Source organism: Polypterus senegalus, chromosome 15, assembly GCF_016835505.1.
Source record: "Polypterus senegalus isolate Bchr_013 chromosome 15, ASM1683550v1, whole genome shotgun sequence".
Taxonomy (NCBI): Eukaryota; Metazoa; Chordata; class Cladistia; order Polypteriformes; family Polypteridae; genus Polypterus; species Polypterus senegalus.
In genome coordinates this window covers 103,125,455-103,152,768 of record NC_053168.1, presented here as the reverse complement: position 1 = coordinate 103,152,768, position 27,314 = coordinate 103,125,455, and the positions used below count along the sequence as shown (strand labels likewise).

Below are 27,314 nucleotides of genomic sequence, written 5' to 3'. Positions count from 1 at the left end.
CAATATGATGCCTTCCCATCACGTATCCTGCAGTGAGGTGTACTTGCTTCGGTACCCTCGGCTGCAAATGTCTCACTGTATTGCTGGCAGGAGTGTCTGTCGAACAAGTAAAAGCAAAAAATATTACAAATATGTAAACTGAAGTAACCACTCTCAAGGTAGAATTCAAATAGTAAACTAATTTGTAGTTGAAGTTGCACTGAACGTTTCTCTGTTTAAAGATAGATGAGTTTCCAAATTCACCAATGCCTTTCAATAGGAGATTAAGAAATATGAAAAATGTGTTCAGCCGCTGTATTCAAGATATCTCAATGAAAACTGAACTGTTTGAAAAATTAATTTAAAGTTTAAGTGTACCAAGTTTTAACAAAATCTGTCCACTGGGAGCTGAGATGTTCCATGTGGACAGGAAAACAGACATGGCTATCACCATAAGTACTTGTCAAATTATAAAGAAAAAGTTATACTAAGGTAGTAAATGGCAAGAAAGAAACTGATATAAGAGCTAGGAGATTGACTGAACAAAATAAAAAAAAACAAAACAAAAACACTGTAACCAAAACCCAATATATAATTCTAAAAATTGTAGAAATCTAATTTCTTAAACTGAATTACTAGCTCACTCTACCAAACTCGCCAAAGGTTTTTGTTTGATATCCAGAATCATGGACATTGGGAAGCCTGACTTTTATACTGTGTCTCTAGTGATGTCACAGGTCATGACCGTTAAGTGCATGCCCCTTTACAACAGATGTCACACACTTACCAACAACACACTTCTGCATCTGTCTACAGTCCTCCCAATGACTTCACATATGGTCCCTCGTTGATGTCCTCTTGCCTGGCTTCCCACACTGACGTCACCTTCATCACTCTACTCCTCCGTCACGCTCATTTCCTTTGAAACTGTACTCCTTCAGGTTCCACTCCATAAAAGCTCCCTCTGGAAACTGTTTCGGGGTCTTAAGTGTACTTTGTATGCATACGACCGGTACCTCAGCACTGCTGCTTGGCCTGAGCTGGACACACTATAAAGGGACGGTTTCCCCAACCTTTAATCGTTACTCTCTGTCTTCTTACACTTCACACTGGCATCATGGCAACCAAACCACAAAATGACTGCACCTATGCAAATTAGCGTGAAATATGTTAAACCCTTAAAGCAACCTTGTTTCAACAAGATAACTGAATACACAAATTCCCCATGCACCAAAATCCCAAAAAGAAAGAAAAAACAAACTTATTTCATAAAATCAAACCAAAATTATTATTTTGAAAATACCCAATTCGTAAAAGAGAAAGAGACATAGAGTCATGTGAGGTGGAAATACACAATCTCCCCAAGGACAAAGGATTATAGGTAATGCCCTGTAGCTCATTAGGTGGCCGCACACTTCAAGACTGGAAAGGCTGGGATTGTTTTGCCTCTTTAAGGAAAACAGCCAAGAAGTCACATTAAAGACGTGGGCATTTAAAAGCTAATGAAGGTTTTAAAGTGCAGGGACATTAAGGGCCTCTACAGGGTGATGTAATCCTGTTCAGGATTAAGGGAGGACCAGAGGCAAAAGTTGTTATCACCAAGTACAAGTCAGGAATCAACACTGGATGAGGCAACAGCGCAATACAGAACACATTAATTAAAATTCACGTCAGGCCAATTTAGAGAGTCCACATAATTTAATACTTAGAGTATGTCTCTAGGATATAGGAAGAAAACCCACACAGACCACGGGAGAACATTCTATCCCCAGTCCCTGACTGGGAAATGAACTCAGGGCTCAGTGCGCTCTGCCTTGGCAGCATCCTGTACATGCCCGACCTTCTTCATGTGTGTCATATTTAGCAGTCCGGTTGCCAAATGGCATTTTCAGAGTTTGATCTGTGGTCTGGCTCATTGAAACCTCCCTGCCCACATAAAATGTCATGAGATCATATAAATCCAAATAAGTGCACTATGTCAGTCTTTCCACCCATACACTTTCCCTACCCTCTCTGTTTAACTTGGTGTATGAGGGTTAAGTGTGTGGGTGGAAGTCAATGTTTTACTTATAAGACTAAAATATGACATTAATGAAATGCTAATGTGATATTCTTTGGCATTCCGAGCCAGCTGCTCAACTACAGGAGGGCCAGCTCTGCTGGTGACGAAATGAGACAGACGGATAACTTCTTGTATTGCGTGGTAATATTCCAGAAGATTCCCAGACAGCCAGTGCTCTCCACTCCTTCTCCACTACCATGTGATCACGAGGTCTCACTGAGAGTCACGACTAAATTTAGATAAGAGGAACAGAAAGGACAAAGGACAAGTGTGACAGATTGTGAAAATGTGTGCCCAGAGGTAATGGCAGCAAAGCTTCTTGTGGCCAAGACAGAGTGTGTTATATCAGCAGGAGGTCAGAGAAACTCCATGTCTGCTGCTTGGTGCCTCGGGCTGAAAAGCCTCATTTATATTAAGAGCAGAAGACATTTTTAAGAGGTTCCTGCTAGATACAGAATTTCTTGTTTCTGTGTTGGTGGCATTTGAATGAAGTAACACTCGATAGAGAAAGACAAAGTGGGCACTAAGAAAATGCTTTGCTGATGCTTGTGTATTGGTCTAGGTCAGACTGATACGTGCCCAGTGATACAAAATTAATGAGAATGTGTGAGGACAGGTGTATTTGGTAGGTGACATCCAGCTCTTTATTATACAGCTGTCATTGTTCTCGCCTGCAGCTGTAACAGAGTTGTGCCTGTCTGGGTGCCTACACAGTGGCACATTGGAATGTTCACATTGTATTGTTGTACAACACCGAATCACAATGGATTTGATGTGTCTTTTTTAGGCACTGATGAGCAGGAAAAAGACTCTTTAATGCCAAAGTGAAAAAAAAAAAATCTCTGCAAAGTGTTCTAAATTAATTGTACATATAAAACACAAAATAACCGACCCTGTAAGTATTCACGCCTTATACACCTAAATCATCACTGGTGCCACCAATTGGTTTTAGATGTCTCATAATTAGTTAAATGGAGATCACCAGTTTGAAGTTAAGGGGTTCCCACTGATTGTAGTATAAATACACCTTATCTTGAGGGTCCAATTTGTGGTGCCTGATCTAAAAGAAAAAGTGATTGAAGTACAAGTCAGGAAATAGAGACAAGTAAATGTCCAAGTCACTGAATATCCCTTGGAGTTCAGTTAAATCAGTCATGGAGAGTTGGAAAGAGTATGACGCACCTGTAAATCTGTCTAGAGCAGGTGGTCCACAAAAACAGAGTGATCAACAAGAAGAGGATTAGTGAGGGAGGCCACCAAGAGACCAATGAGAAATGTGAAGTAGTTGCAAGCCACAGTGACAGAGATTGAAGCGACTGCACAGACAATAACCGTTGACCATGGGCTTCACTAGTTAAAGCTTTGTAGAAGACAGGCAAAGAGAAAAAAAGCACAACATATTAGCTAAAGTTTATCAAAAGGCCCATGGGAGAATCTAAAGTCAGGTAAAAAAAGGTTCTATGGTCTGATGACACCAAAATTCAGCTTTTGGGCAAACAGACTAAATGCCATTTTGAACATTGCACATTATGAAAAACACACCATGTGCACCGTGGAGCATGCCGGTGCCAGCGTCATGCTATGGGAATGTTTCACTGCAGCAGACCCTTGAAGGCTTGTGAGAGCAGCCACATGCAGAAAAGGTCTATTGGAAAACCTGATGCAGTCTGCAAGACACCTGCCCTTTGGAAAAAGTTTTTTTTTCCCATCAAGACAATAACCTTAAGTGTAAAGACAAAGCTACACTGGAATGGCTTAAGAACAACAACATTAATGTCCTGGAGTGGCTGAGCCAGAGTTCAGTTTGTGATTGGACGTGCACAAGACTGTTCATTCACAATCTCTATGCCACCTGACAGAGCCTGAGCAGTTTTTGCACAGGAGAAGGGGGGAACCAACAGTTCTGAAATGTGTAAAGTTGATGGAGACATGTCCACACAGACACAAGGCTGCAATGGCTGACTTGAAGGAAATGAATACTTACAGTGCATCTGGAAAGTATTCACAGCACATCACTTTTTCCACATTTTGTTATGTTACAGCCTTATTCCAAAATGGATTAAATTCATTTATTTCCTCAGAGTTCTACACACAACACCCCATAATGACAACATGAAAAAAGTTTACTTGAGGTTTTTGCAAATTTATTAAAAATAAAAAAACTGAGAAATCACATGTACGTAAGTATTCACAGCCTTTGCTCAATACTATGTCGATGCACCTTTGGCAGCAATTACAGCCTCAAGTCTTATTGAATATGATGCCACAAGCTTGGCACACCTATCCTTGGCCAGTTTCGCCCATTCCTCTTTGCAGCACCTCTCATGCTCCATCAGGTTGGATGGGAAGCGTCGGTGCACAGCCATTTTAAGATCTCTCCAGAGATGTTCAATCGGATTCAAGTCTGGGCTCTGGCAGGGCAACTCAAGGACATTCACAGAGTTGTCCTGAAGCCACTGCTTTGATATCTTGGCTGTGTGCTTAGGGTCGTTATCCTGCTGAAAAATGAACCGTCGCCCCAGTCTGAGGTCAAGAGCGCTCTGGAGCAGGTTTTCATCCAGGATGTCTCTGTACATTGCTTCAGTCATCTTTCCCTTTATCCTGACTAGTCTCCCAGTTCCTGCCACTGAAAAACATCCCCACAGCATGATGCTGCCACCTCCATGCTTCACTGTAGCGATGGTATTGGCCTAGTGATGAACGGTGCCTGGTTTCCTCCAAACGTGACGCCTGGCATTCACACCAAAAAGTTCAATCTTTGTCTCATCAGACCAGAGAATTTTGTTTCTCATTGTCTGAGAGTCCTTCAGGTGCCTTTTGGCAAACTCCAGGTGGGCTGCCATGTGCATTTTACTAAGGAGTGGCTTCCGTCTGGCCACTCTACCATACAAGCCTGATTGATGGATTGCGATAGAGATGGTTGTCCTTCTGGAAGGGTCTCCTCTCTCCACAGAGGACCTCTGGAGCTCTGAAAGAGTGACTATCGGCTTCTTGGTCACCTCCCTGACTAAGGCCCTTCTCCCCCGATCACTCAGTTTAGTGAATACTTTTCGAATGCACTGTATGTGAGTTTTTTTTGTTTGTAATTCATTTAGACCACTTTGCAGAGATCTGTTTTCACTTTGACATTAAAAAGAACAATTCCAAGGGGACACTGTACAGACACCTGGACAATTCCGTAACACAGCTACATTTGAGAACAATGCCAGCCTTCCAAGTAGCCCTGTATGTTTTCATCCAAATGGCAGACATAGGGGCATCGTGGGCTACTCCAAGAACTTTAAAGTGATACTGTATATTTTTTATTGCTGGGAGTAGGGCCCTTGTAACATTTAAACATTGAAAGTTGTGTCCAAGGGTTTCGTTCTTCAGTATTTGCCCATTGCCTGAATCTACTTAATCCAATTATAATGTCTAATGTCTAACATTGGAAGGATTTGGCACAAGGCAGAAATCAACAATAGACAGAGCAACAGTACATTTCAGCTCTATGTTTGTTTTACCAGAAAATTATGCAGTTTTTTAGTCTTTTTTCCAGACTCATTTTGTGCTCATATTGGAGCTTAATGTATCCTGGCCCATCTTCCATCAAAAGGGCAGTCTATCTTCTCCATTGTCTGTCTGAGTGATAACAGTTGTGGTGGCCTCTCCATGCACAGCCTACACTGACCGGTTCTTCTGTGCTTCACCAGCCTGATATACCTGCCTGTAACCTAACCAGTCTGTGTGTGGATCTGCCTCAGGACTTTAAAATTTAAAGGTTGCTGGCTCAATTCCTGTCTCTGACATTTAGTCTGCCTGCACTTCAATTGTAGAAATGATATTTGTAAATAATTACATATGTTACCATGGGCAAAGGTTTCATCCAAATATATATATAATAATTCACATTCAATACAGCCATCACCATAAGTTCTTACAAGTAAGCAAGAAATTTGAGGAGTATTTGTGTTTCTATTAAAACCGGGGCTGATGAAATGAAGACCCATTATGCAGGCTCCCTGGTGTCATTTATTCAGGGGTACGTGTAGAAGTTAGCAGTGTGTGTTGATATGGCTCAGTAGTACATAGTCTGTGGTGACTGAAGGGGATTGTAAGGGCCAACAGTTTCAAAATGTCTGATGTGTCACGGGACACGCAGAAAGCAGGGGGCTGACCGCTGGCTAATTAGTCATCGTTTCATTACCTTTAATTACAGTGTCAGGCATGGGGGCGGGGTGCAATTAGTGCAGATAAGTGGCATCAGGTGTGGGAGGAAAAGGCCTCTTCAATTATCAAGCTGAGCCACGCAGGAGCGGCCCGTTCTGTTTATCTGGAGGATGGCAAAAAAAAAAAAGGTACAAACATCTGGTGCAGCCCACTGGAAAGAAAGCCGACTCTTATGTAATGTCATAGAGGTATCCGTGACAAGAGACTTTTAGCTTAAGAAACTTTCTGCATGACACAAAGTAAGTGACTTGTAAAGTATTAAGAATTGTGGTCACAATCAGCCACTGAAAAATGGTCATCACATGCTTATAGTATGTGTTGTGTATGAGGAGCAGGCACATTAGAGAACAGGAGTGGGGCTTTAAGATGCCTCGGAAGAGAAAACACAGAATGATATAAAATAGTATTGTATATACTTAAAAGAAGTGGTGAGGCGGCCTTCTGCTGTTATGCACCTAAAATCTGGAATAACCTGCCAATAGGAAGTCGCCAGGCTGATACGGTGGAGCACTTTAAAAAAAACTGCTGAAAACACATTACTTTAACATGGCTGTCTCATAACTTCACCTTAATTTAATCCTGATACTGTGTATATTCAATTCATTATAATAACTATTCATGGTGGCTCTGGGCGGCACGGTGGCCTAGTGGTAGCGCTGATGCCTCGCAGTTAGGATACCCGGGTTTGCTTCCCGGGTCCTCCCTGCGTGGAGTTTGCATGTTCTCCCCGTGTCTGCGTGGGTTTCCTCCCACAGTCCAAAGACATGCTGGTTAGGTGGATTGGTGATTCTAAATTGGCCCTAGTGTGTGTCCTGCGGTGGGTTGGCACCCTGCCCAGGATTGGTTCCTGCCTTGTGCCCTGTGTTGGCTGGGATTGGCTCCAGCAGACCCTCGTGACCCTGTGTTCGGATTCAGCAGGTTGGATAGATGGTGGCATTAATATCTGTATTAAGCCATACTCTCTCTTCTGTTTCTTTTCCCGGTTTTTTGTGGTTCCATTAGAACACTAAATACAAAGAGAACTGATCATTTATGTTAGGTAGAATGCTCAGAGGGGGCGGGGCGGTCTCGTGGCCTGGAACCCATACAGATTTTATTTTTTTTCTCCAGCCGTCTGGAGTTTTTTTGTTTTTTTCTGTCCTCCCTGGCCATCAGACCTTATTCTTATTCTATGTTAATTAGTGTTGTCTCATTTTAATTCTTACTTTGTTTTTTATTTATCTTTTCTTCATCATGTAAAGCACTTTGAGCTACATTATTTGTATGAAAATGTGCTATATAAATAAATGTTGTTGTTGTTATAGTACTGGGCTATCATTATATTATGATTTTGATTCATTTATTTTTCTGTTTTTTTCATCATGTTTAGCATTGTTTACACATAATATTGGTTTTTGAGCATGATAAATTCAAATATGCCATGATATCATACATTACAATGTACCTAAAATGGTTAAAATTAGTTTGTGCTATTTCTGATGCCATTTGGTTTTATTTATGAATACTGCCAATCTGTGAATACTGTAGTTAGGATGCCTTATCTTGTATGGTCACAATTTTAAATGGCAGCTCTAATGTCCTGTCTCTCTCTGAGACTGCAGATGTGAAATATAAACCAAACTCGTTCTAAACAAACTGTTTTTTTTTACTTTTGCTGTTAAAATTAGTTAGGCCAATGGTTCTGAAACTTATACCTGAGGAACTCATGTTGCAGAAGTTTTTTGTTAAGTTAATGTTGATTTATTTTGTTTTATAATTGTGTCTTTCATTTTTCTATTCTTTAATATGTAAAGCATTTTAAGCTACTGTTTGTATGAAAATGTGCTATATAAATAAATGTTGTTGTTGTTGTTGTTCTAACCAGATTCACAATCATTGATAATAATTGACCTCATTTAATTAGATGGTCCTTTTTCCCTTCTGTTATTTTGCATTTAGAAAAGCACAGCAGTATGATTTTTATATTTATAAGACATTTATTGCTATAATTTTTAATTCTTAACTCTCATTGTTTTCCTATTATTTTGTCCTTTTTCTTTTTAGATTACTCCCTTCATGGTATCCCTAAAAAGGGTGGCACGGTGGCGCAATGGTAGCGCTACTGTCTTGCAGTTAGGAGACCTTGGTTCGCATCTGGGTCCTCCCTGTGTGGAGTTTGCGTGGGTTTCCTTCCACAGTCCAAAGACATGCAGGTTAGGTGGACTGGCGATCCTATATTGTCCCTAGTGTGTGCTTGGTGGGTGTGTGTGTGTGTGCACCCTGTGGTGGGCTGGCGCCCTGCCTGGGCTTTGTTTCCTGCTTTGCGCCCTGTGCTGGCTGGGATTGGCTACAGCAGACCCCGTGACCCTGTAGTTAGGATGTAGCGGGATGGATGGATGGTATCCAATAAAAACAAACAGAGCAGACACCTGATCAAATAACACTGAAAGACGAAACACTGCAACTACACTGCGCTGGATCCACTAATCAGTAAATAATAAATAATCATTTTGTGGTTGACCTTTTGTGACAAACTGATACTTAAGTTGGCTTAAGTGCAACCCATTGTACTGAACATTGTTGAGCTGTTTCTACACTTTGTTTGGTGTCCACCTGTGGTTTAGTCAGTTGATTGCACGTTATAAGGAAAGGCACCCACCTGTCTAAGTAAGGTCTCACAATTAACAATGTGTATCAGAGCAGAAATGACACCATGAGGTCAAATGAATTGCCTTCAGAGGTTAGAGACAGGTACAGACTTGGAGAAAGCTAAACACATTTCTTCAGGTTTGAAGGCTCCCAAGAGCACTGTTGCCATTATGATTCTTACAGTAAATTGAAGAAGATTGGAACAACTGCCCTCTTCCTAGAGCTGGCGACCTGCCCAAACAAAGCAATGGGGGTGGAGGGCCATTGTATGAAAGGTGACCAAGAATTCAATGGTAACTCAGGATGAGCTTCAAAGAACCTGTGTGGAGATGGGAGAAACTTCCAGAAGGACAGCCATCACTGCAGCACTCCACCTATCTGGGCTTTATGGCAGAGTGGCCAGGCAACACATTAAAGCCACTTAGAGTTTGCAAATATGTAACTAAAGGGCTCTCAGACTATGAGAAAAAGATTATCTGGTACAGTGAAATCAAGATTGAACTGTTTGGCCTCACAAGCAAGCGCCACATCTGGAGGAAACCAGGTACAGCTTATCACCAATGCAATACCATTTCAACAGTGAAGCATGGTGGTGATACCATCATGCTGTGGGGTTGTTTCTGAGCAGCAGGGACTGTGAAACTAATCAGAGTTGAGAAAAAGCTGAATGGGGCAAAGTAGAGAGATATCTTTAAAGAAAACCTGCTCCTGAGTGCTGTGGACCTCAAACTGGGCCAAAGGCTCACCTTCTAACAGGACAATGACTCTCAGCATTAAGCAAAGACAACTCGGGAATGGCTAAGGGTCAACTCTGTGAATGTCATAGAGGATCCCAAGTCAAAGCCCAGACTTAAACTAAATCGAACATCTCTGGAGAGATCTGAAAATAGCTGCCTACTGACGGTATCCACCAATCTGACAGACCTTGAGAAGAACCTTGGTGTGTGATGCTTGTCACGTCATACCTAGGAAGACTGCAGGCTGTTTTCACTGTCCAAGGTACTTCAACAATGTACTGAGTAAAGGGTCTGCATACTTGTGTCAAAGTGTTTATTATTTCTAATAAATTTGTAACAATACCTAAAATTCAGTTTTCACTTTGTTATCCTGGGGTATAATGTGTTGTTTGATGAGGGAAAAATTGAATTTTAACGATTTTAGCACAAGGCTGGAACATAGCAAAATATGTAAAAAGAAAATTAGCCTGAATACTTTCTGAAGACACTATATAAAGCTATCTATATATAGTAAATGTAAACATTTGAAAACAATTCTGTTTATTTATGAGTGAAAAACAAAGAGTCATACATTGTTCTAAAGTACTATTTAGTAAAATATCCAAAGTTAACAAAGACAATTTGAACAGTAACCCTCATACAGTGCTGCATGTGTATGAGGCTCTATGCAGAATTTCCAATGTTGGTCCAGCACCACACCATTTAGCTATTGGTGATGCTACCTGAGAAATGTTTGTAGTTATTAATTAAGAAAAAAAATTGAAATATGGATAACCCCAATCATCTCTCATTTTTCTTCTTCAGTTGAATACCATCTATACAGTCCATCTTAGCCATCCAGACACAACAGAATTCTTCATCTTCTTAGGATAAGAAAAACACCTTATTAAGTGTCATTAATTAATTGCTGCTAATTTGTTTTTTAAATTCATTAATTGAATGATGCTTTGTAAATAATTACCTTTGAATTTTAGGTAAGAGGTTGTATTAAGGGAAAAATTAACAACACTCTTCCCATATTAACATTTCCCTTGATGACTAATGGGAGAAAGAGGCTTTCTGTGTCTTTATGATATGTGTTGCTCTGTCATGGTCCATGTTAGATTATAAATAGAGACTCCCTGTTTTTGGGGTTTTCCTTCTGTATATATTAATTCACTCATTGAAAATGTTGTTTAATTAATTTATAGTGCTAATGCTATTGTCTTTTGCATGTATTTCATGTTTGGATCTCTACATTTTGCCTCGGTCTTGTGTAATCAGCCTACCAATTTTTATGATCTTAGATTTCATGTAGTTTATTAGATTTTATAATACCGGTAACTGTTAAAAGTGAAGTACCACTAACTGTTTTGCTGTTAAGGTCTGGTGTTGTCAGCATCTCAGTCACATGTCACAGATTCAAAAAATTTCTGGGCCTGTGAATTGTAGCGGTTGTTGTTTTTTTGTAATCACTTTTCCTGCAGTTATGATATGATTTCCCTGTACTCTATTATGAGAAATACTAGTAAAACTAAACACAATCCCCATGAAAAAACTAAAACAATTGTTATAATGTTCATAAAGCTTTCAAAGCCTCTCAGCTTTTGATGAGTCCATCGTTGGCATAGTGTATCCCACTGAGGTAGCTCTTCAGATTGGTGGTAGTCACAAAGGGCCAGATCTGAAACAAATGGGGGATTTGGCTTGTTTTTGAACTCATAGTGTAGGTGACGGCATTTGGATGGAAAAAAAAGGGAGATGGTCAGCAGTTTTTATTACCCTTTCTACTAGATTCTCTATCTGAAACACCAAAAAAAAATGATCAGCCTAATGCTGACTGGCAATGTGGGCCTTGAAGCATGTAATCAATTTTGCCTCAACATTACAAATTAGTTGTGCACATTATCTTGGCAGCACTGGCGACTTTGAATTTCTTTGGTGTTTTAGAATCAGCCATAATTGGCATTGTTTTGATTGTTGTTTGGACTCCTGGTTATAGTGATGTATGCAAATTTCATCCCCAGTCATGAAACACTTTTTACATTTTTCCCCAGTCTGAATTCATTAGCTTAAGATTCTCATTGGAACATTAGATATGGTGATGCTTCATTTCAGGTGTCAGCGTTATTTGCACCCACTGTGCTCATCTTCAACTGCCCATAACTAACCCCCACAGTGTCTGCTATCTCACACACTTTTACTCTTCTATTCTCATTTACAATTTGCTCCACTCCTGCAATATTCTCTTATGTTGTCAATGCTGAAGGCCATTCAGACCTTATGTTCTTATATATTATCAGATTATCTTCAAAACATGCCCTGCCCCAGATGAATTCTGTAACGGACCTCTTCTATGTGGTATATGAAGAGTAATGACACATGTAGATGAGGTGAGAATTCATTTCCAAAGGCATATTGTACCATAGCATTGAAAATTCAATGATAATTGATTTTGTGATTTCTGAAATTCCTTATAATTTGGTTCTATTATAAGAAATGCATCCTATAAATGAGAAATTGCTAGAAAGTTGCATTTCACATATTATAGTGAATAGAAGCAGATCTTTGCCCACTTTCAAAATAAACACCATTGATACTTCTTTTAGATTCAGGCTTAAAATTTCTTTCTCCCATTCTACATGATAAGTGCAAAAAGAAATCATAATTTTTATGTAAAGCAATAAATCTTCCAGACCTCACTGATAAACTGATCATAGATCACTTTTGCCTCTGGCTTCAGCCCTTCAGTTTATTAAAGAGAAAGAAGTGATGAGCTTATTACTTCACTGCATTTCCACACTGCTTCAACTAAATTATTTCTCACAAAGACATCCAAAATTTGGCCCTTTTAGCTGTTGCCATTTTTATTATTGTTTGCTCAGTTGGTCGAATTTTTCTGCCAAGTTCTGTTTAATGCAGCCGTCCATCACCTACCCAGCCCCTAAGAGATATTGATTCCAAAAGCAATCTCTTCTGCTTTTATAGCCCCCTTCCCAATACACACGCTCTGACTTGTTCAATGTCTACTTTCTTTTTCTTTCTTTTTTTTTAAAGAGTAGATGGAGGCTGGGGAGGTGCAGAATCAATTGCCCGTGAGCCTGGAAAAATTCCCTTAACAGCCGTAAACTATAGAAATGGATCTGAAAGCATTTTATAGATAACAAAAGTCCTGGTGCAGTCTCCGGGGAGAGATGTGTGCCTCTCTGAGGAATTATCATTTAGATGCCAACAGAGAAAGTGAGCAAATAAACGAGAAGAGCATACTGTATGTATTACCCACTAGAAAAAAACATAAATAATGTCAGCCCATAAGAATGGAACGTGAAGCAATAACATGAATTATACAAATATAGAAAATCTGGAGATACATTGTAGATGAATCTTGTAAATCTATACATAAAACACACATTAGTTTGCATTATATTAATATAATGGTGAAAACATTGTGAAGAACTACCTAGAAGAAGAGAATTTATACTATAATAAAGACATTCGCTGTATGGCCTCCTGATCATCTGCCACCCTGGGTTTGCACCCAGTGTAACTGAGATAGGTTTTGGACCCTATGACTCTAAATTGAATTAAGTGGGTTTGAATACACATTAATGAAAGAGTTTTAATTTACTGTAGATTGTTTCTGCTCAAGAATACATCCGAGTACTGACCTACCCCCAATAGTTGTTTATTCTACCTGTGATGGCAGCAGAAGAACTCAAACTCTGTGCCTTCAGACTACACGGCAGCCTTCCCTCCTGCTGCACCAAAGGAGTTCTCCTTCAACCCAACAGCCAATCAGCTTTCTGTCTGTGAGAATGAATCTTGCACAACAGCAGGCTCCACCCCTCTCAGCCTTGTTCTTCTCACTTCTCCTGTTATATCCGCCCAATCCTCTGAGTGAATCCAGGTCATGGCACCATTTGTATCCAAACAGGAATTCACTCAGGATGACATCTCCCTCTGAGCTGCTCATTCTCCTTGACAGGACTCAAAGTCAGGGCCTTTAGATTTTAGAGCAGTCTTTAAGGAGTTCTTTAGCATAGCTGACAAAAAAGTTGTTCTATAATACAAAATTCCCAAGTCTGAACCCCATTTTTGCTATCTGATTGAGAAAATGCAGCTGAAAGGGGGCCATCCCACTAAGAAGATTTCTGAGCAGAGACAAGAAAAAGATCTGAATGTTCTGCAGAGCAGATGGAATGATTGGGTGTCAAAAGCCACACTGAGTTATTTACTGAGAAGACTAACCAATCTTTAGCCAAATCACAAAACATAACACTAAATTGCAGCTGACGTTCACACCTAAATATCTAAAGCCAGAAGTACATGAGAAGCAAAAAGCACATATAAAGGACATGTCACATTAAACAACTTTTACAGCGATTTTCAGTTGTAGCCTTCATTTACATACTATTAATAAGTCAGAGGCAGTTGGTGGTGCACTCCAGTGAACTCAGTTACATAATTGGACGTGCCCACCAGCTCACTCCAACAAATCCACGACTCCCCTCCTTTAGTCATAGAGGCAGGCTCTGTGTGCATGAGAGCTGGCAACCAATGAATGCTCATTTGGAAATACAATATATATAAGGCAGTGATGTGGAAGAAGCAGCACAGGTGCTTTGAACCTCATAAACAGAACAAAAGCTTGTCTGTCTGATGTCTCGTATTTTATGTACCACAACAGAATGAGAAAAAGAAAAAAGGGTGGAAGTTCCTGTACCTCTTAACCCTTCATACAGCTCTGGCTCCATCAGACAACACTATTATCTGTCAGAAACAGGGGTAATTATAACTGCACTGAAATTCAATGGGCACTCCCGTAACGTGATAGGCTCAGTGATTTTCAGTCATTTAAATCAATGTGGTCCAGTGACAAGGTCAGCAATTTCAATTGGCAAGTCTGACATGCCCTATAACTAAGCACACGTAACGTGACATTAACTTAAATTTCAGAGTTGTTATCAAAATCTCGGCACATTAATTACACAACAATTAGCAACCATGCCGGCAGAAAACATTGAAAAAATAAGTTAAAACCACAAGAAAATGACTTCAGTTCAAGAAATAAACATTAAAATTGAAAATGGCAAACCCTAAAAGCCATAATAATTGAAACCTGGAAAGGAAAATAAAAATTATAAATGAAACAAAATCATAACACTGACATTTTGGTTTACATAGAAAATTCTGAAATCCAGTGTAAGATGGCAGGGATCCATATGAAGACAGAATTGGGTGCCAAAGATCTGGAAAAGTGGAGATGGGGACTGGTCACATGTTGTATTTATCCCATTTAAGGCCCATATATATTGTGCAGGGCACAATATATAGAAGACTTAACTTTTGAGTGCATAACTTATAGCCACTCAAAATGTTCTGGATCAAGTATGGTGGTCTGAGACTAAAAGATTTCAGGGTGAAATATAATTGCCAGCTTAATACTTCAACTCAGTGAGTCTGCAGTCGGGTGGCATATTGGCACAAAAAACTTAACACGAAGAAGATGTAGAGTGATAGAAAAGGAGCAAAGAGAAAGGTGAGAAAGATGCATTTTGGAGACGGTTCCATGAACAAGTGGGTTTTCTAGCAGGATTTTTCTTTTTTTATCTATTTTTGCAATTGTCTATAATTATGTCCATTATGCATTTGATTGTTTTTTTTTTTTGTATTTTAAAACCTCAAAGCAGGTGACAGCATGGAATGTAATCATTTTCACAAGCTCAAACTTTAATTTTCAGATCATTTGCTAGCTTTACAACTCTCACCTCAATCTGAATGAGCTCCTCCTCTCGTTGTCTCAACACTTCCATGTCTTCTTCTGTGATCTCTGAAAGAAAGGCTTGCTCTTCTTGCCTGCCTTGCATTTCACCCTCAGTGAAGATCCTGTCATCCTCAGAAGGTTCTGTCAGGGGGGTCCTGGGGCTCTGTAAGAGAAAGATGTTAATCTCAGCAGGTTTAAGGCAACTGCCAGAAGTCACACCTGCCCCATTTGGCTACACATAAACTCACATACCAGACAGAACCTAACCCATCCTGCTAATGGTTCTGAGCAAAACATTCACAGTACAGTCTGACCACATAGCCATATGAGTTATTCCTGCCTTAACTGGATTGACAGGTCACATTAATCAATCTTAAGAGAATCATCCAGCAAAATAATGCAGTATGTATTTAACAGTATTATGTTCTGAAAGTGTTTTGTCATGAAGCAGCCAAAGAAAGGTGATAGTAACACTGTTTGTTTGGTTTCAGTTAATTTATTAATGGACCTAAACACATTTTTGACTCAGGTATATTAACCATGCTGTCATTTAGCAGTACTTGTTTATTTTCTTAAACAGTTTGCTGTTGTGATTCTATCAAACAGCCTAAAAATGACATGTAAGAGATAATCTATAATAATAAAAGGCAAAGCCCTCACTGACTGACTCACTCACTCACTCACTCACTCATCACTAATTCTCCAACGTCCCATGTAGGTAGAAGGCTGAAATTTGGCAGGCTCATTCCTTACAGCTTACTTACAAAAGTTGGGCAGGTTTCATTTCGAAATTCTATGTGTAACAGTCATAACTGGAACCTACTTTCGTCCATATACTGTAATAGCCTGCAGCTCGGTCACTGTGTGAGCCGGAGTTGCATCTCATATCATCACACCTCCCACGTAATTGAGTGCCTGCCCATATAAGGTAAATATTCGCGGGTGAAGGACTGTGCTTAGCATATTCATAAGTGCAGCTACTGCGGAAAACCTCCCTCAGCGAAAGTGCGAGAGAAACTTTTAAGTGCCGGGTCTAAGCTAAAATTAAATAAAGCCGTGGACATCGCAAGATAGCACAAAATATTCGCGAGATTCAAGTTTAATGAGAAGACGCAGGGTATAAAGCCTCGATGCTAAAGACGTGGTGAAGTCATGCCTTCTATGCTGGCCTAAAAAAATATCGGAATCACAAACTGATGTTAATTATATTTTGTCCATGAATACTTATTAAATAATTCCAAATAGTCTGTCCGCTTCCTTTCATAGCTTTTCCGATGGTTGTGCTGCTTCCAGACATGTATTTTCGTATTAAAGCATTTAACCAATCACATTTCAGCCATCATTTGTTGCCAGGCAGAGAGGCCTTCACAATCTGTTGTGCAGGCACTCTAACACAGAATAAATGTCAATTAACCTGTTGCTTCAACCAATCAGTTTTTGAGTTGGTGTCAGTAGGGCCCTCTAGCAGGCGTACGGCAACGTCACTGTATTCAGACCCATTGATCGGATAGAAGCCGATACGAGGAACTCTACGAGGCCACTGAATGCACTGCAGGCACTCCGAGCGCAAGATCCTTGCACGCACTACGGCCAACTCCATGGCAGGATTCTGGACAATATTATTTGCCAGACACAGACCAGATTTCAAGACCACGAAAACCTGATGTTTGTCACGCTCCTCGACCCCCAGAACTTTCAGGAATACAAGAAAAATTTCCCGTATGCAGCCTTCTTCAGTTTAACACAAGAGCCACGAAGCGGTTTTTGATTTGTCTTAGCTAAAAACAGAACTGACTGTAATGTATGCCATGGATGATTTTGCAGGAAAATCGCCCACTGATCTCCTTGACTTCCTTCATCATAAAAATCTGAATGAGAGCATGGGGCAGCTGTTCACATTGGTATATTTGGCAGTGACCATTCCCGTGTACACTGCTTCTGTCGAGCGGACATTTTCAGCCCTAAAGCGAATTAAAACTTATGCCAGACATACGACAGGGCAGGTTCAACTTTCAGCATTAGCTTCAATGGCGATAGAAAGGGACTTTTTAATGGAACTGAAGCGCACGGATAATCCGTACGACAGAGTAATTGAACTGTTTTTGAGGAAAGAGAGGAGGATGGATTTTGTTTACAAATAATCCGAATTTAGTTTAGTAATTAGTAAAATGTTGCAATTTTCCTAAATAATATTGCAAGGTTATGGGTTATTATTGATGTTTTTTATGTGTGTCGGGGCTGTAGCTGCAGTAGAAAGGAACTTGTTCATCCCTGGTTTGTCTATTCAATAAAGGCATTTATTGTGGCTACAGGAGTTATCTATCTGCGATGCAGCAGCTCTTTATACTGTATTTCTGCATATTAAGATGGTTTTTATAACCATAAATTTGTTTTTGAGGGGCGGATTGATTCAGACAGAGCACTACTGAAGGCCTAGATGTAAGATGCACGGTCCGCCACTGGACCAGATGATACATAAATTTGATGAACATTTCAACCCGAAAATAAACAAAACTGTAGAGAGGTTCAGAATATACTTCTCCCAGTGTGTCTCTTTAAATCCTCTGTGCGGGAACATTATCATAAGGCTTAACAATCTTATTGTTACACCTTCTACGTGCACCGAACTGTTCTTATTATGAAGTCTTCCTTGCTTTACAGCTGGCTGCTTCTTTCCATTCACCTTCCTAGCTCTTTATTCAAACAGTTTTCCTTCACACAACACCTCACCAAACACAGCCTGAGTCGCTTTCGTCTCTGCTACAGTCCACATGCACCTCTGAGCCACGTTGACTTTTCATTATTCTTTTTGGTTCCAGCTGCTTTTCTATATATATAATCGACCAAGTCGCCCGACCATGGGGTACGCTAGACAGAGCCCCGCCCGCCCACTCTAACCCTCCTCAGGCATCATGGGGAACACATGACAGAGCCCTGCCCACCAACTCTAACCCTCCTCCCGTGTCCACCCTCGCTCTCAAGGCATGTGCACTGCCTGCTCATGTGCCCGCACGCAACACCTCACCAAACACAGCCTCAGTCACTTTCATCTCTGCTACAGTCCACATTCACCTCTGAGCCACGTTGACTTTTCATTGTTCTTTTCGGTTCCGGCTGCTTTTCTATATATATAATCAACCAAGTCGCCCAACCATGGGGTACGCACGACAGAGCCCCGCCCAACCATTCTAACCCTCCTCCTGCGTCATGGGGAACGCACGACAGAGCCCCACCCGCCAGCTCTATCCCTCCTCCCGCGTCCACCCTCGCTCTCGAGGCATCGACTTCTCAACTGTCACTCCGGAACAACTCAGTATGCGAGCTATGTTAAGCGTCACCAACGAAGACTCGCAACACCTTAATGAAAAAGTACTGAAACTTATCCCTACCGACGAAGTAACTTTCACCAGCATTGACTCCATCGACACAGATGATTCCGCAGATCAACTTTCATTCCCCGAAGAATTTCTTAACAGTCTTACACCCACTGGCATGCCTATGCATAAACTCAAAATTAAAATTCGTTCAGTCGTCATACTTCTCAGAAACCTCATGCCAGCAAGAGGTCTCTGTAATGGCACTAGACTGACTGTTACCAGCATTCATCGCAATATACTGGAGTGTAAAACTATCGCAGCTGCTACCTCACAAACTGTCCTTATTCTCCGGATGTCCTTGACCCCATCAGACTCAAATTTGCCTTTTACTTTTACACGCAGACAATTTCCTGTTAGATTGGCCTTGGCAATGACAATTAATAAGGCACAGGGCCAAACTTTAAAAAAGATATGCCTGTATCTGCCAAAACCAGTTTTCAGTCACGGACAATTGTATGTTGCTCTCTCCAGAGTTCCATCTTTTCATTCACTCACAGTCGTATCCTCAAACCCACCCAATTTGGACAACTGTGTCTTTCAGGAAGTGTTCACCCATCAATAAATAATTATGCGGTGTATGCTACGTCGCGGGTTGGCTAGTTACATTATATTTGCCTTTTGCTGGATTTATGCAATTAGGCAACACATTGTCCGAGAGGTTCCTAAGGACCAAAGACACACGATTTGGATATGGTTGATATTCGAGTTAACACTAATAGTTTAAAAGCAGGGTTAAACCTCAGCATTCAATATGGGTGTCATCACAGTAATGAACCAGTGGTCTTCCTTATTGATAAGTGCACTGAATGTCAAATGCTGGAATTTTTCATCTCGTATATGTAGTAAGACTCGCTATGTTTTGTTTGGGTTGCCTTTTTTAGGAAAGCCTTGTCTGCCTTATTTCTGCTTGTTTTTGTTCCCCTGCCTTGTCTGGATAGTGTAGTGATAGTACTTCTGCATTGCAGTAAGGAGACCAGGGTTTCACATCCTTAGTCTTCCCTTTGTGAGGTTTGAATGTTCCTCCCACTGTCCAAAGACATGCAGGTTAGGCTGACTGGCAGTGCAAAATCAGCCCTAGTGAGTGTTTGGCGTGTGGGTGTGTGGACTGGCACCCTGTCCAAGGTTTGTTCCTGCCTTGTGCCTAAGGCTGGCCGGGATAGAAAATTACATGACAGACTTTGCCTTTTTTTGCTTCCAGATTGTGTTCATAAGTATTAGTTTTTTTTGTCCAGTGCTTTCTGTCTCATCGGTATGAGAAAACCAAAACACGTTTTATGCTATTTCAAGGTTGGCAATCACCACTATGATAATACCAGTGGTCCTAACCCTCTAAGAGCCACTCCCAGAAGGTTAAAAAATGACAAATTTCAAGTACAAGCATGTGGAGTATCATTTCAGACTATTTTCAGTGAGTAATTACAAATATGATGTTATTTATTTAATCTTTACTAGGGATCTAGACCTCCATGGACCCCTCTCAGACGGTGGAAAACGACACATTTCCATTACAGCCGATAATATTTAGTCTTTATACATTTAAATTGAAGCACAAATTTTAATATTTCAAATTACATTGGATCAGATTAGATATATTTTATTTGTCCCCAAGGAGAAATTGAAACTATATAAACAATATTTGATGCAACTATTCTTGTTTCTTACAGTATGTACTTCTGCATCATGAAGTAAATCATGCCATTTCTCATGAACATTCTGAATTAGGGCAGTTTATGCTACTGACCTCATGTAATCCTGCCTTTGATGGACTGTAGACTGAGCAGTGCAGTCACGTAGCGGTGACTGTCTCTCTGGTGCTCATTCTTTCTGTGTGTTAAAGAACATGTTGAATTACCCAGTGATCACACTGGACTTTTATTTTATTTATTTAGCCATGTACTGATAACTAAATAAAGTTTGAATGAGATTTTCGCTCAAGTTAAATTCACCAAATAAAGTCTTACTGAAATTACTGATGTTGAGGAGCAGCCTACAGTCATTCAATTTTATATCACAACCTTGCAAATACAAACCAATTTTACAAAGACTGCAGATTAAAAAATGAAATGAAACAGTTGCAAGTGTAATCGACTAATTAATCGATCAATCTGTACTTTACTGCCTTTCATAATTGGCAAAATAAAAGGAGCTTGATAACACATATAAGCACTACAACTAAAAAGGACATTTTCACATATAATTGCAGCACATTTAAAGCAAAATAGCTAGAGCATATCTTGTCAGAATTGGATGCAGAAATGGAATCAACCCAGTTGTGGCTCTGAGACTAAGGATCTGTGCTGGTATCCAGAAGGCTGCCGGTTCGTATCCCTGTTACTGCCAAAAGAGATCCTACTCTGCTGGGCCCTTGAGTGGGGCCCTTAACCTGCAGTTACTTCAGGGGTGCTGCACAATGACTGACCCTGTGCTCTGACCCCAGGGGATATGTGAAAACTAACACATTCCTAATAAAAGTATAATTGTATAAAATGAAATGAAGGACAAAAAAAAGGATTTGTCCCAGTCCTTGTCAGGGCACACTTATTACCACCCCAACGCTAACTCCAACTCAAGTCGATCCAACCTGCAGTTATTTTGTAATGGTGAGACAGAGGGCAGACATACAGAGAATCTGATCAAAAGAGAGAAATATACATTCAGTGAGAGGGCATGTCTTCTAGAGGATAGTAGACACGGTCATGTCACCCTCCTAAAACATTAGCAAGCAGGCAGCTTTGAAGATGTAAGGGTGGCTGACCCTTTACTAAAAGACATAGGAAGTAACATTTAAGAGGGTTGGCAAGAAGTTACAGTATCTAGTTTCTGAGAAATGGTGTTTTGTCATGGAATCACGCCACAATCCATCCCAGTCTGGATATTTACACTGTGGAAACTACCGGAAAAAGAAATTGTATTATGGGTGCATTGGTGAGGAAGTTGGGACCAGGTTGCCTATTTAATGGTGAGGCCAAGGAGGACTGGCAGGGGACCAGTGCCATCCCACCCAGCTACTACGGGGCAGCACACACTCCCTGATGGGTATATTTAATGTCAAATAAAAGTTGTTGTTTGAGGACATTTATTCACCTACAGCCATTCAGCTTTAAAGTTTGACTGTGACATCACACAGAAGGAAATGTAGGCATAAAACACTCAATATTACAGACATTAATATGTATCTCTCTCTCTCTCTATATATATATATATAAAATCCCACGTCTGTCTGTCTGTCTGTCTGTATGTCTGTCTGCTTTTGACGAGAGAACTAGTTAACGGATTTACTGTAGATCGGGTTTTTTCTATAATTGGCTTGAACATTCCGGTTGATTTTGTGACTTCTCTCATTGCACTAAGAATCATAGTTCGCTTTGAGGAGCGATATATTCGCACTAATCCGAAACCGAGGTTGAAGGCTAAGGGGAGGGAGAAGAGTGACGTCAGGAGTAGGGAGCCGGGCAGGGCACCTCCTCACTGTCATGTTTCACTTCTATGCAGGCGAAGCTGTAGGGGACGGCTAATATAATATATATACTTACTTTAGGGATTTAAATGATGAAAGATATTTTCATTAAAAAACAAAAGTAAAATATTTCTTCATAATAAAACAATGTAAAAGGGGCTTCATTGATGGCATCTTGGGTATAGTGCTGCTGTCTGACAGATTTACACATGTTTTTGTTTCTGTCAATCTACTGTATTTATATATTTATTTATTTAAAGAGCTTCATAAAAAGCCCAGTTTCAACCTGGGGACAAATAAAGGTCTATCTATCTATCTATCTATCTATCTATCTATCTATCTATCTATCTATCTATCTATCTATCTATCTATCTATCTATCTATCTATCTATCTATCTATTGTCACACACGTGCGCATGGGAGGCAGCTAAAGGACTTGAGTAAGGGCAATTCTGAGTCATACCAGGATGTAACAATGTACCCCGACTTTTTTTCTCCCTTTCCTGTAGACCATTCACGGGAGATCCCATCTGGCCCTCTTGACGTCACTTTCGGGACTGAGCCTAAGGAAGGAGACCTTGCCAGCTCAGGTCCCTGTGATGTCACGTCCGGGCTCGAACCTATGGCTGAAGACCTTCATGAGCCCGACCCCTTTGGTCTCACTTCCTGTCTTCCCCTTTAAAGGCCTCCACCTTTTCCCTATTCCCTGTTTTGGACTCAGTTTTGTGCACATCAGTACTGTATTCATTTGAATGACTTTGCAGCCAGGAAATCAATTATACGGGTGGCTGCCCCAAACCTTTCTATGACTCTGAGTCAAGTTTGTGACACTATCTATCTATCTATCTTGGTGTAATATAAATATCTTTTATGTTAATGCTTTTCGACACTCTATACTTTTTAACACAAGATTCTATTTTTGTGTTTCATTTTTCAATTTGACTTATTTTTGTAAAGTTCCAAATTTTTATTGTTGTTTCTTTTCGTTTTGTGATACTCCTTTTAGTATCATGTGACTGTGTCCATCACATTGCCATCATCAATAGATGGCGACAGTCTAAATACTTGCTATCCTGCAGTGTATGATGCTAAGACTCTTAAGTATTAGAATAGTTAGCTTATTGTCCAAGTAGGCCCTAGTGCTAGGTTTTCTGGTTCTTTTGATAGTTACTTTCACTTCTTCCTCTGACTGATGTATTACCCTTTGGTTTCTAGTTACCTGATGTGGGAAAAAGTGACATGTAGAGTCTAAAAAATAGCTATGATGCCAGCCAGGCCCCACTATTTAATAACATGACAACATAAATACTAACTGAAAATAGACATAAATAGGCACATGACGATATTGGAAGATTAGGCAGCATTTCTTTCAGGCTGGGTCTAACAGGGACTCTGTTCTGCTTAGAGTTTGGGTTACAAGTGAGACACCTCCTTCTGGGGACAGACATTTTTATATGCTTTGGCCCAGAATGGATGGGACTTTTGGGAGTGATGAGGCATGGTCAGTCGGTCTTCTCTGAGCTGAAGAGGGAAGAGACAAGAGAATTAGCAACAGTCTCCCCGCTTGCCCCAGGGTGGTATTGCATACCTGATCAGAGCCATCAAGGTAGTCTTCAGACGCACATATGTAACACTTCTGCCTAAATAATCTCATCTCCTGGGGCCTCATGTATAAACAGTGTGTATGCACAAAAATGTTGCATACACCCATTTCCATGCACACTTCAAGATATATCAAAACTAAACTTTGCTTAAAGCCAGACACATTTTCACAGCAAACTCACACCATACATATGCACATTTCTGCTCAGTTTTGCAAACTGGCGGCACCCAGATTCAAGTCAGTGCCACTGTTTCTTTGTCGTTTCCCTTATTTCTCATATTTGCATCCATGACATGGGATTTATCAAACACACCGAAATTAATTGTATGTCATTTACAAATTTAATTCAGTTGATTATAATTATTCTGTAACAATATAATGGTGCATAGAATGAACAAACTATTCCAAATACCATAGCTGCTTTAGCATTGTTAGAAGACATCACAAATGGAAGAATTAGAAGAGAGCATGCATTTATAGATATGATGACTGGCTTCTAAGTCAATTTCAATTTCCAAGAGCAATCCACTTGGAACTGTGTGCTGAACTCGCGCCGGCTTTACAAAGGCAGACTTTTTGAAATTGTGCTCTACCTGCTCCTCTGCAAGTTCTGCCCACTCTTGGGTCTTTAGCCACAGAAGCTTTTCTATGTGAACTTTCTGACCAGTTGGGTATTTCACCATCATCACTGAGTCGTGCTATGCCAGCTGTATAGGATGGTATTATCTGCTTGTCATCCAGATATATTAGATTTCCTTACACTGTGGCTGAACTTGGAAACACAAAAGTGCAATTCGCAGCAACATTCGGTTTTCCAAATGTAATTGGAGAGGCCAACTGCTCACACATTGCTATTGCAACGGAGCTGGACAAGTTGCATCAGCCAGGGTTGAATCACCAAAACAATGAGCTGGCATTACATCATATATAGCAGGAGTGGTTATAAAAGCAACAACTCTGCACAGTCACATGCAGACTGGGCAACTAGTGTGGCAAGAGGCAAGCTGTCCTTTTAAGCATAGCAAGTCTCCTTAAAGGGCAATGTAAAGAGCAGAGAATCAATCCACTGAGGCACAAGGTGCCAACGTTAAAGGGGAGTCTACAAATTAGGTAAACAGAGAAGTTCAATTGCATCACTTCCCAAATAAAGGATAAGAGACATCACTTAAAACTCTGATGTTTGTGGTTCTTTCATCCTAGAATGCAAGCACAGACGGAAAAGGGCAGGGAGGCTGAAATTGTCCGGGTTTATTGTCATAAACATGTTATATAATCAAAGCAGCATATGGGCAATGGTATGTCACTCCTGGCTTATGGCCATTTGCTTTTTATTCCTTTATTTTATTGTTCTTTATATTTATGTAGTTAATGAATTTTTCCATTTAGATGATACTGTATTTGTTATGTTCCTTGTTCTCTGCCTGCTCAGCCTTGTAGGCCCTGGTGGTACAGCTGGGAGACCACCCCAAAATCTACTGCATTTAAGAGCAAAGCTAAACATAAGCCGCTATGGCATTAGTTCCTACTTACTCTATGTTTTTTGGCTTCCATTTGCATTTTTTGATTTTTCAACTATTGTAAATGCTTTGCTCTGATTTTGGCCCAATATAAAGGTACCTTCAGAGAATTAATTTGCTTAATGTAAATAGAAAGCATTTCCACTCTATTAATGTGCTGTTCTATTGTGCACTGAATGTGTGTCGCATTGTGCAAGCATATAACATGCTGCATAATGTGACACACAATCTTGGCTTGCCTGAAGAGATGTGGCATGGTGATCCTGACCCTGACACACCAAATAATCAGCAAAATTGGATAGTTTTACAACTTTGTTTGAATGTAATTAGCTGAATTTAAAAACAGGTCATCAGATGCTGCATTTATTTTTCAACCAATTCTTTTAATTTGTGGTCAGTATCACATTGTACAGCCCTTATATTCCTTAGTTCATTGACCACATCTCTTACAACCTCTGATACTGCATTTTGTGACTCCAGAACATCATCTGTCAGCACAAAGCCAGATGGTTGCCCAGCAGTTTCCGAGGCAGGGGGTGTGTGTAACCAGCACCCGAAAACATGCTCGGCACAGTGGCACCATCCCTGTCTGAGCAACACATGGGGGTCAATGTTTGCAATTTTGTCTGAAACAGAATAAACAGATGGTGGGCTGCAACTCACATTTTCAAGTTGACTTTGATAGCTGACCACTTCTTTTTTATTTTGGGCACTGTGCGACTTTCTGAAGTTGTACTTTTGAATGCCTCTACCATGCTGTGTCACTCAATCAGCTTCCTTTTGTTGCTTATACCACTGCTTACTCCAACAAATAGTACGTTTTTCCTTGCCTCCACTTCACATTCGCTGAAATTCTTCTTTTATCCATATGCTTTTGCCATTGTCTTTTAACAAAGCACTGCACAGTAGGGGCTATTTATATTAATTTGCATATTGCAATATGTGAAATTCTGGAAGGAGTCAGGATGGGAATGTAGGTGCGTGCATGTACATTAAATTGCACATTCATTAGGATTTATCTGGGGGAAGTGTGTAAAACTTGGCGTATGCAAAGATTTATACATCTGGATTTTTTTGTGCATATGCACATTTCCAGCTTTGTCTGAATGCTATATGCCATCATTATAAATGAGGTCTCACGTCTTTTTGTTTCCTCACAATAATTTTCAAACATTACATGTCTTTCAACATTTGGGTTCAAATCCTATTTCTGAATGTTCTCTCCATGTCTGTGCAGATTTCAATACAGATACGCTGGTTTTCTCTGACATCTCCAAGTCATGCAGGTTAGGTTAACTTGGTTATTTCGAGCTGACCCCTGTGTAAGTGTGGGTGTGTACATACAGTAAGTGGACCCTTACGATAGACTGGCTACCTTTTGCAAGGCTGTTCCCTGCCTTGCACTCATTACACTCCAGACCTTCATGACACCCAGGATTGGATTAATCAGGATTGAGAAAGAGAGGCGATAAGACAAAGGAAAGGTGTTTCTTTTTTAATTTTAACAGGGACTTTATGAGCCTTTTCTTGCACCCCTGTTTTATGTTGTCAGAGACTTACTTTAGATTTGACTGTTTGAAAGTAAATGACTGTCTTGGAGCAAAACTTTGGCACAGTCTGTGGACCAGCTGAAAGCTGATGCGTCTTCTACTGGCTTTCAATCATCAACAAGGTTTGGATTTTTGGCCCTGTAGCAACCTCCACTCCACTATAATATTAGCTTGCTAAGTTATACTGCAATTTATGAAGCCACTATTAGGGTCTTTAATGCAGCCATTAACTTATTCAGTGCCTCACTTATGCTAAAATGACTGTAAACTACAGTATTATATCTAGAATTTTCCACTCATCAGTGACTAATGCATTCACAGTCAATTGTCATATTTCAAATCCATCCTCATTATTGAGAAATGAGGAAGACACAGGTGGCACTGGACTAATCTGAGAGTCAGCCGTTCAAAGCCACCTGGCCTTGTTAATGGGCTGTAATGGAAGCACATCT

General features: G+C 40.3%; 1 protein-coding gene across 1 annotated transcript in view; it reads right to left on the bottom strand.

Annotated features, from left to right (window-relative positions):
• tsnare1 (T-SNARE Domain Containing 1) overlaps window positions 1–27,314 on the bottom strand; it is a 935,796-nt gene that overhangs the window by 381,361 nt on the left and 527,121 nt on the right. Inside the window, exon 8 of the mRNA XM_039737258.1 lies at window positions 15,363–15,521. Coding sequence (XP_039593192.1) covers window positions 15,363–15,521 — 159 coding nt within the window. The remainder of the gene's footprint in view (window positions 1–15,362; window positions 15,522–27,314) is intronic.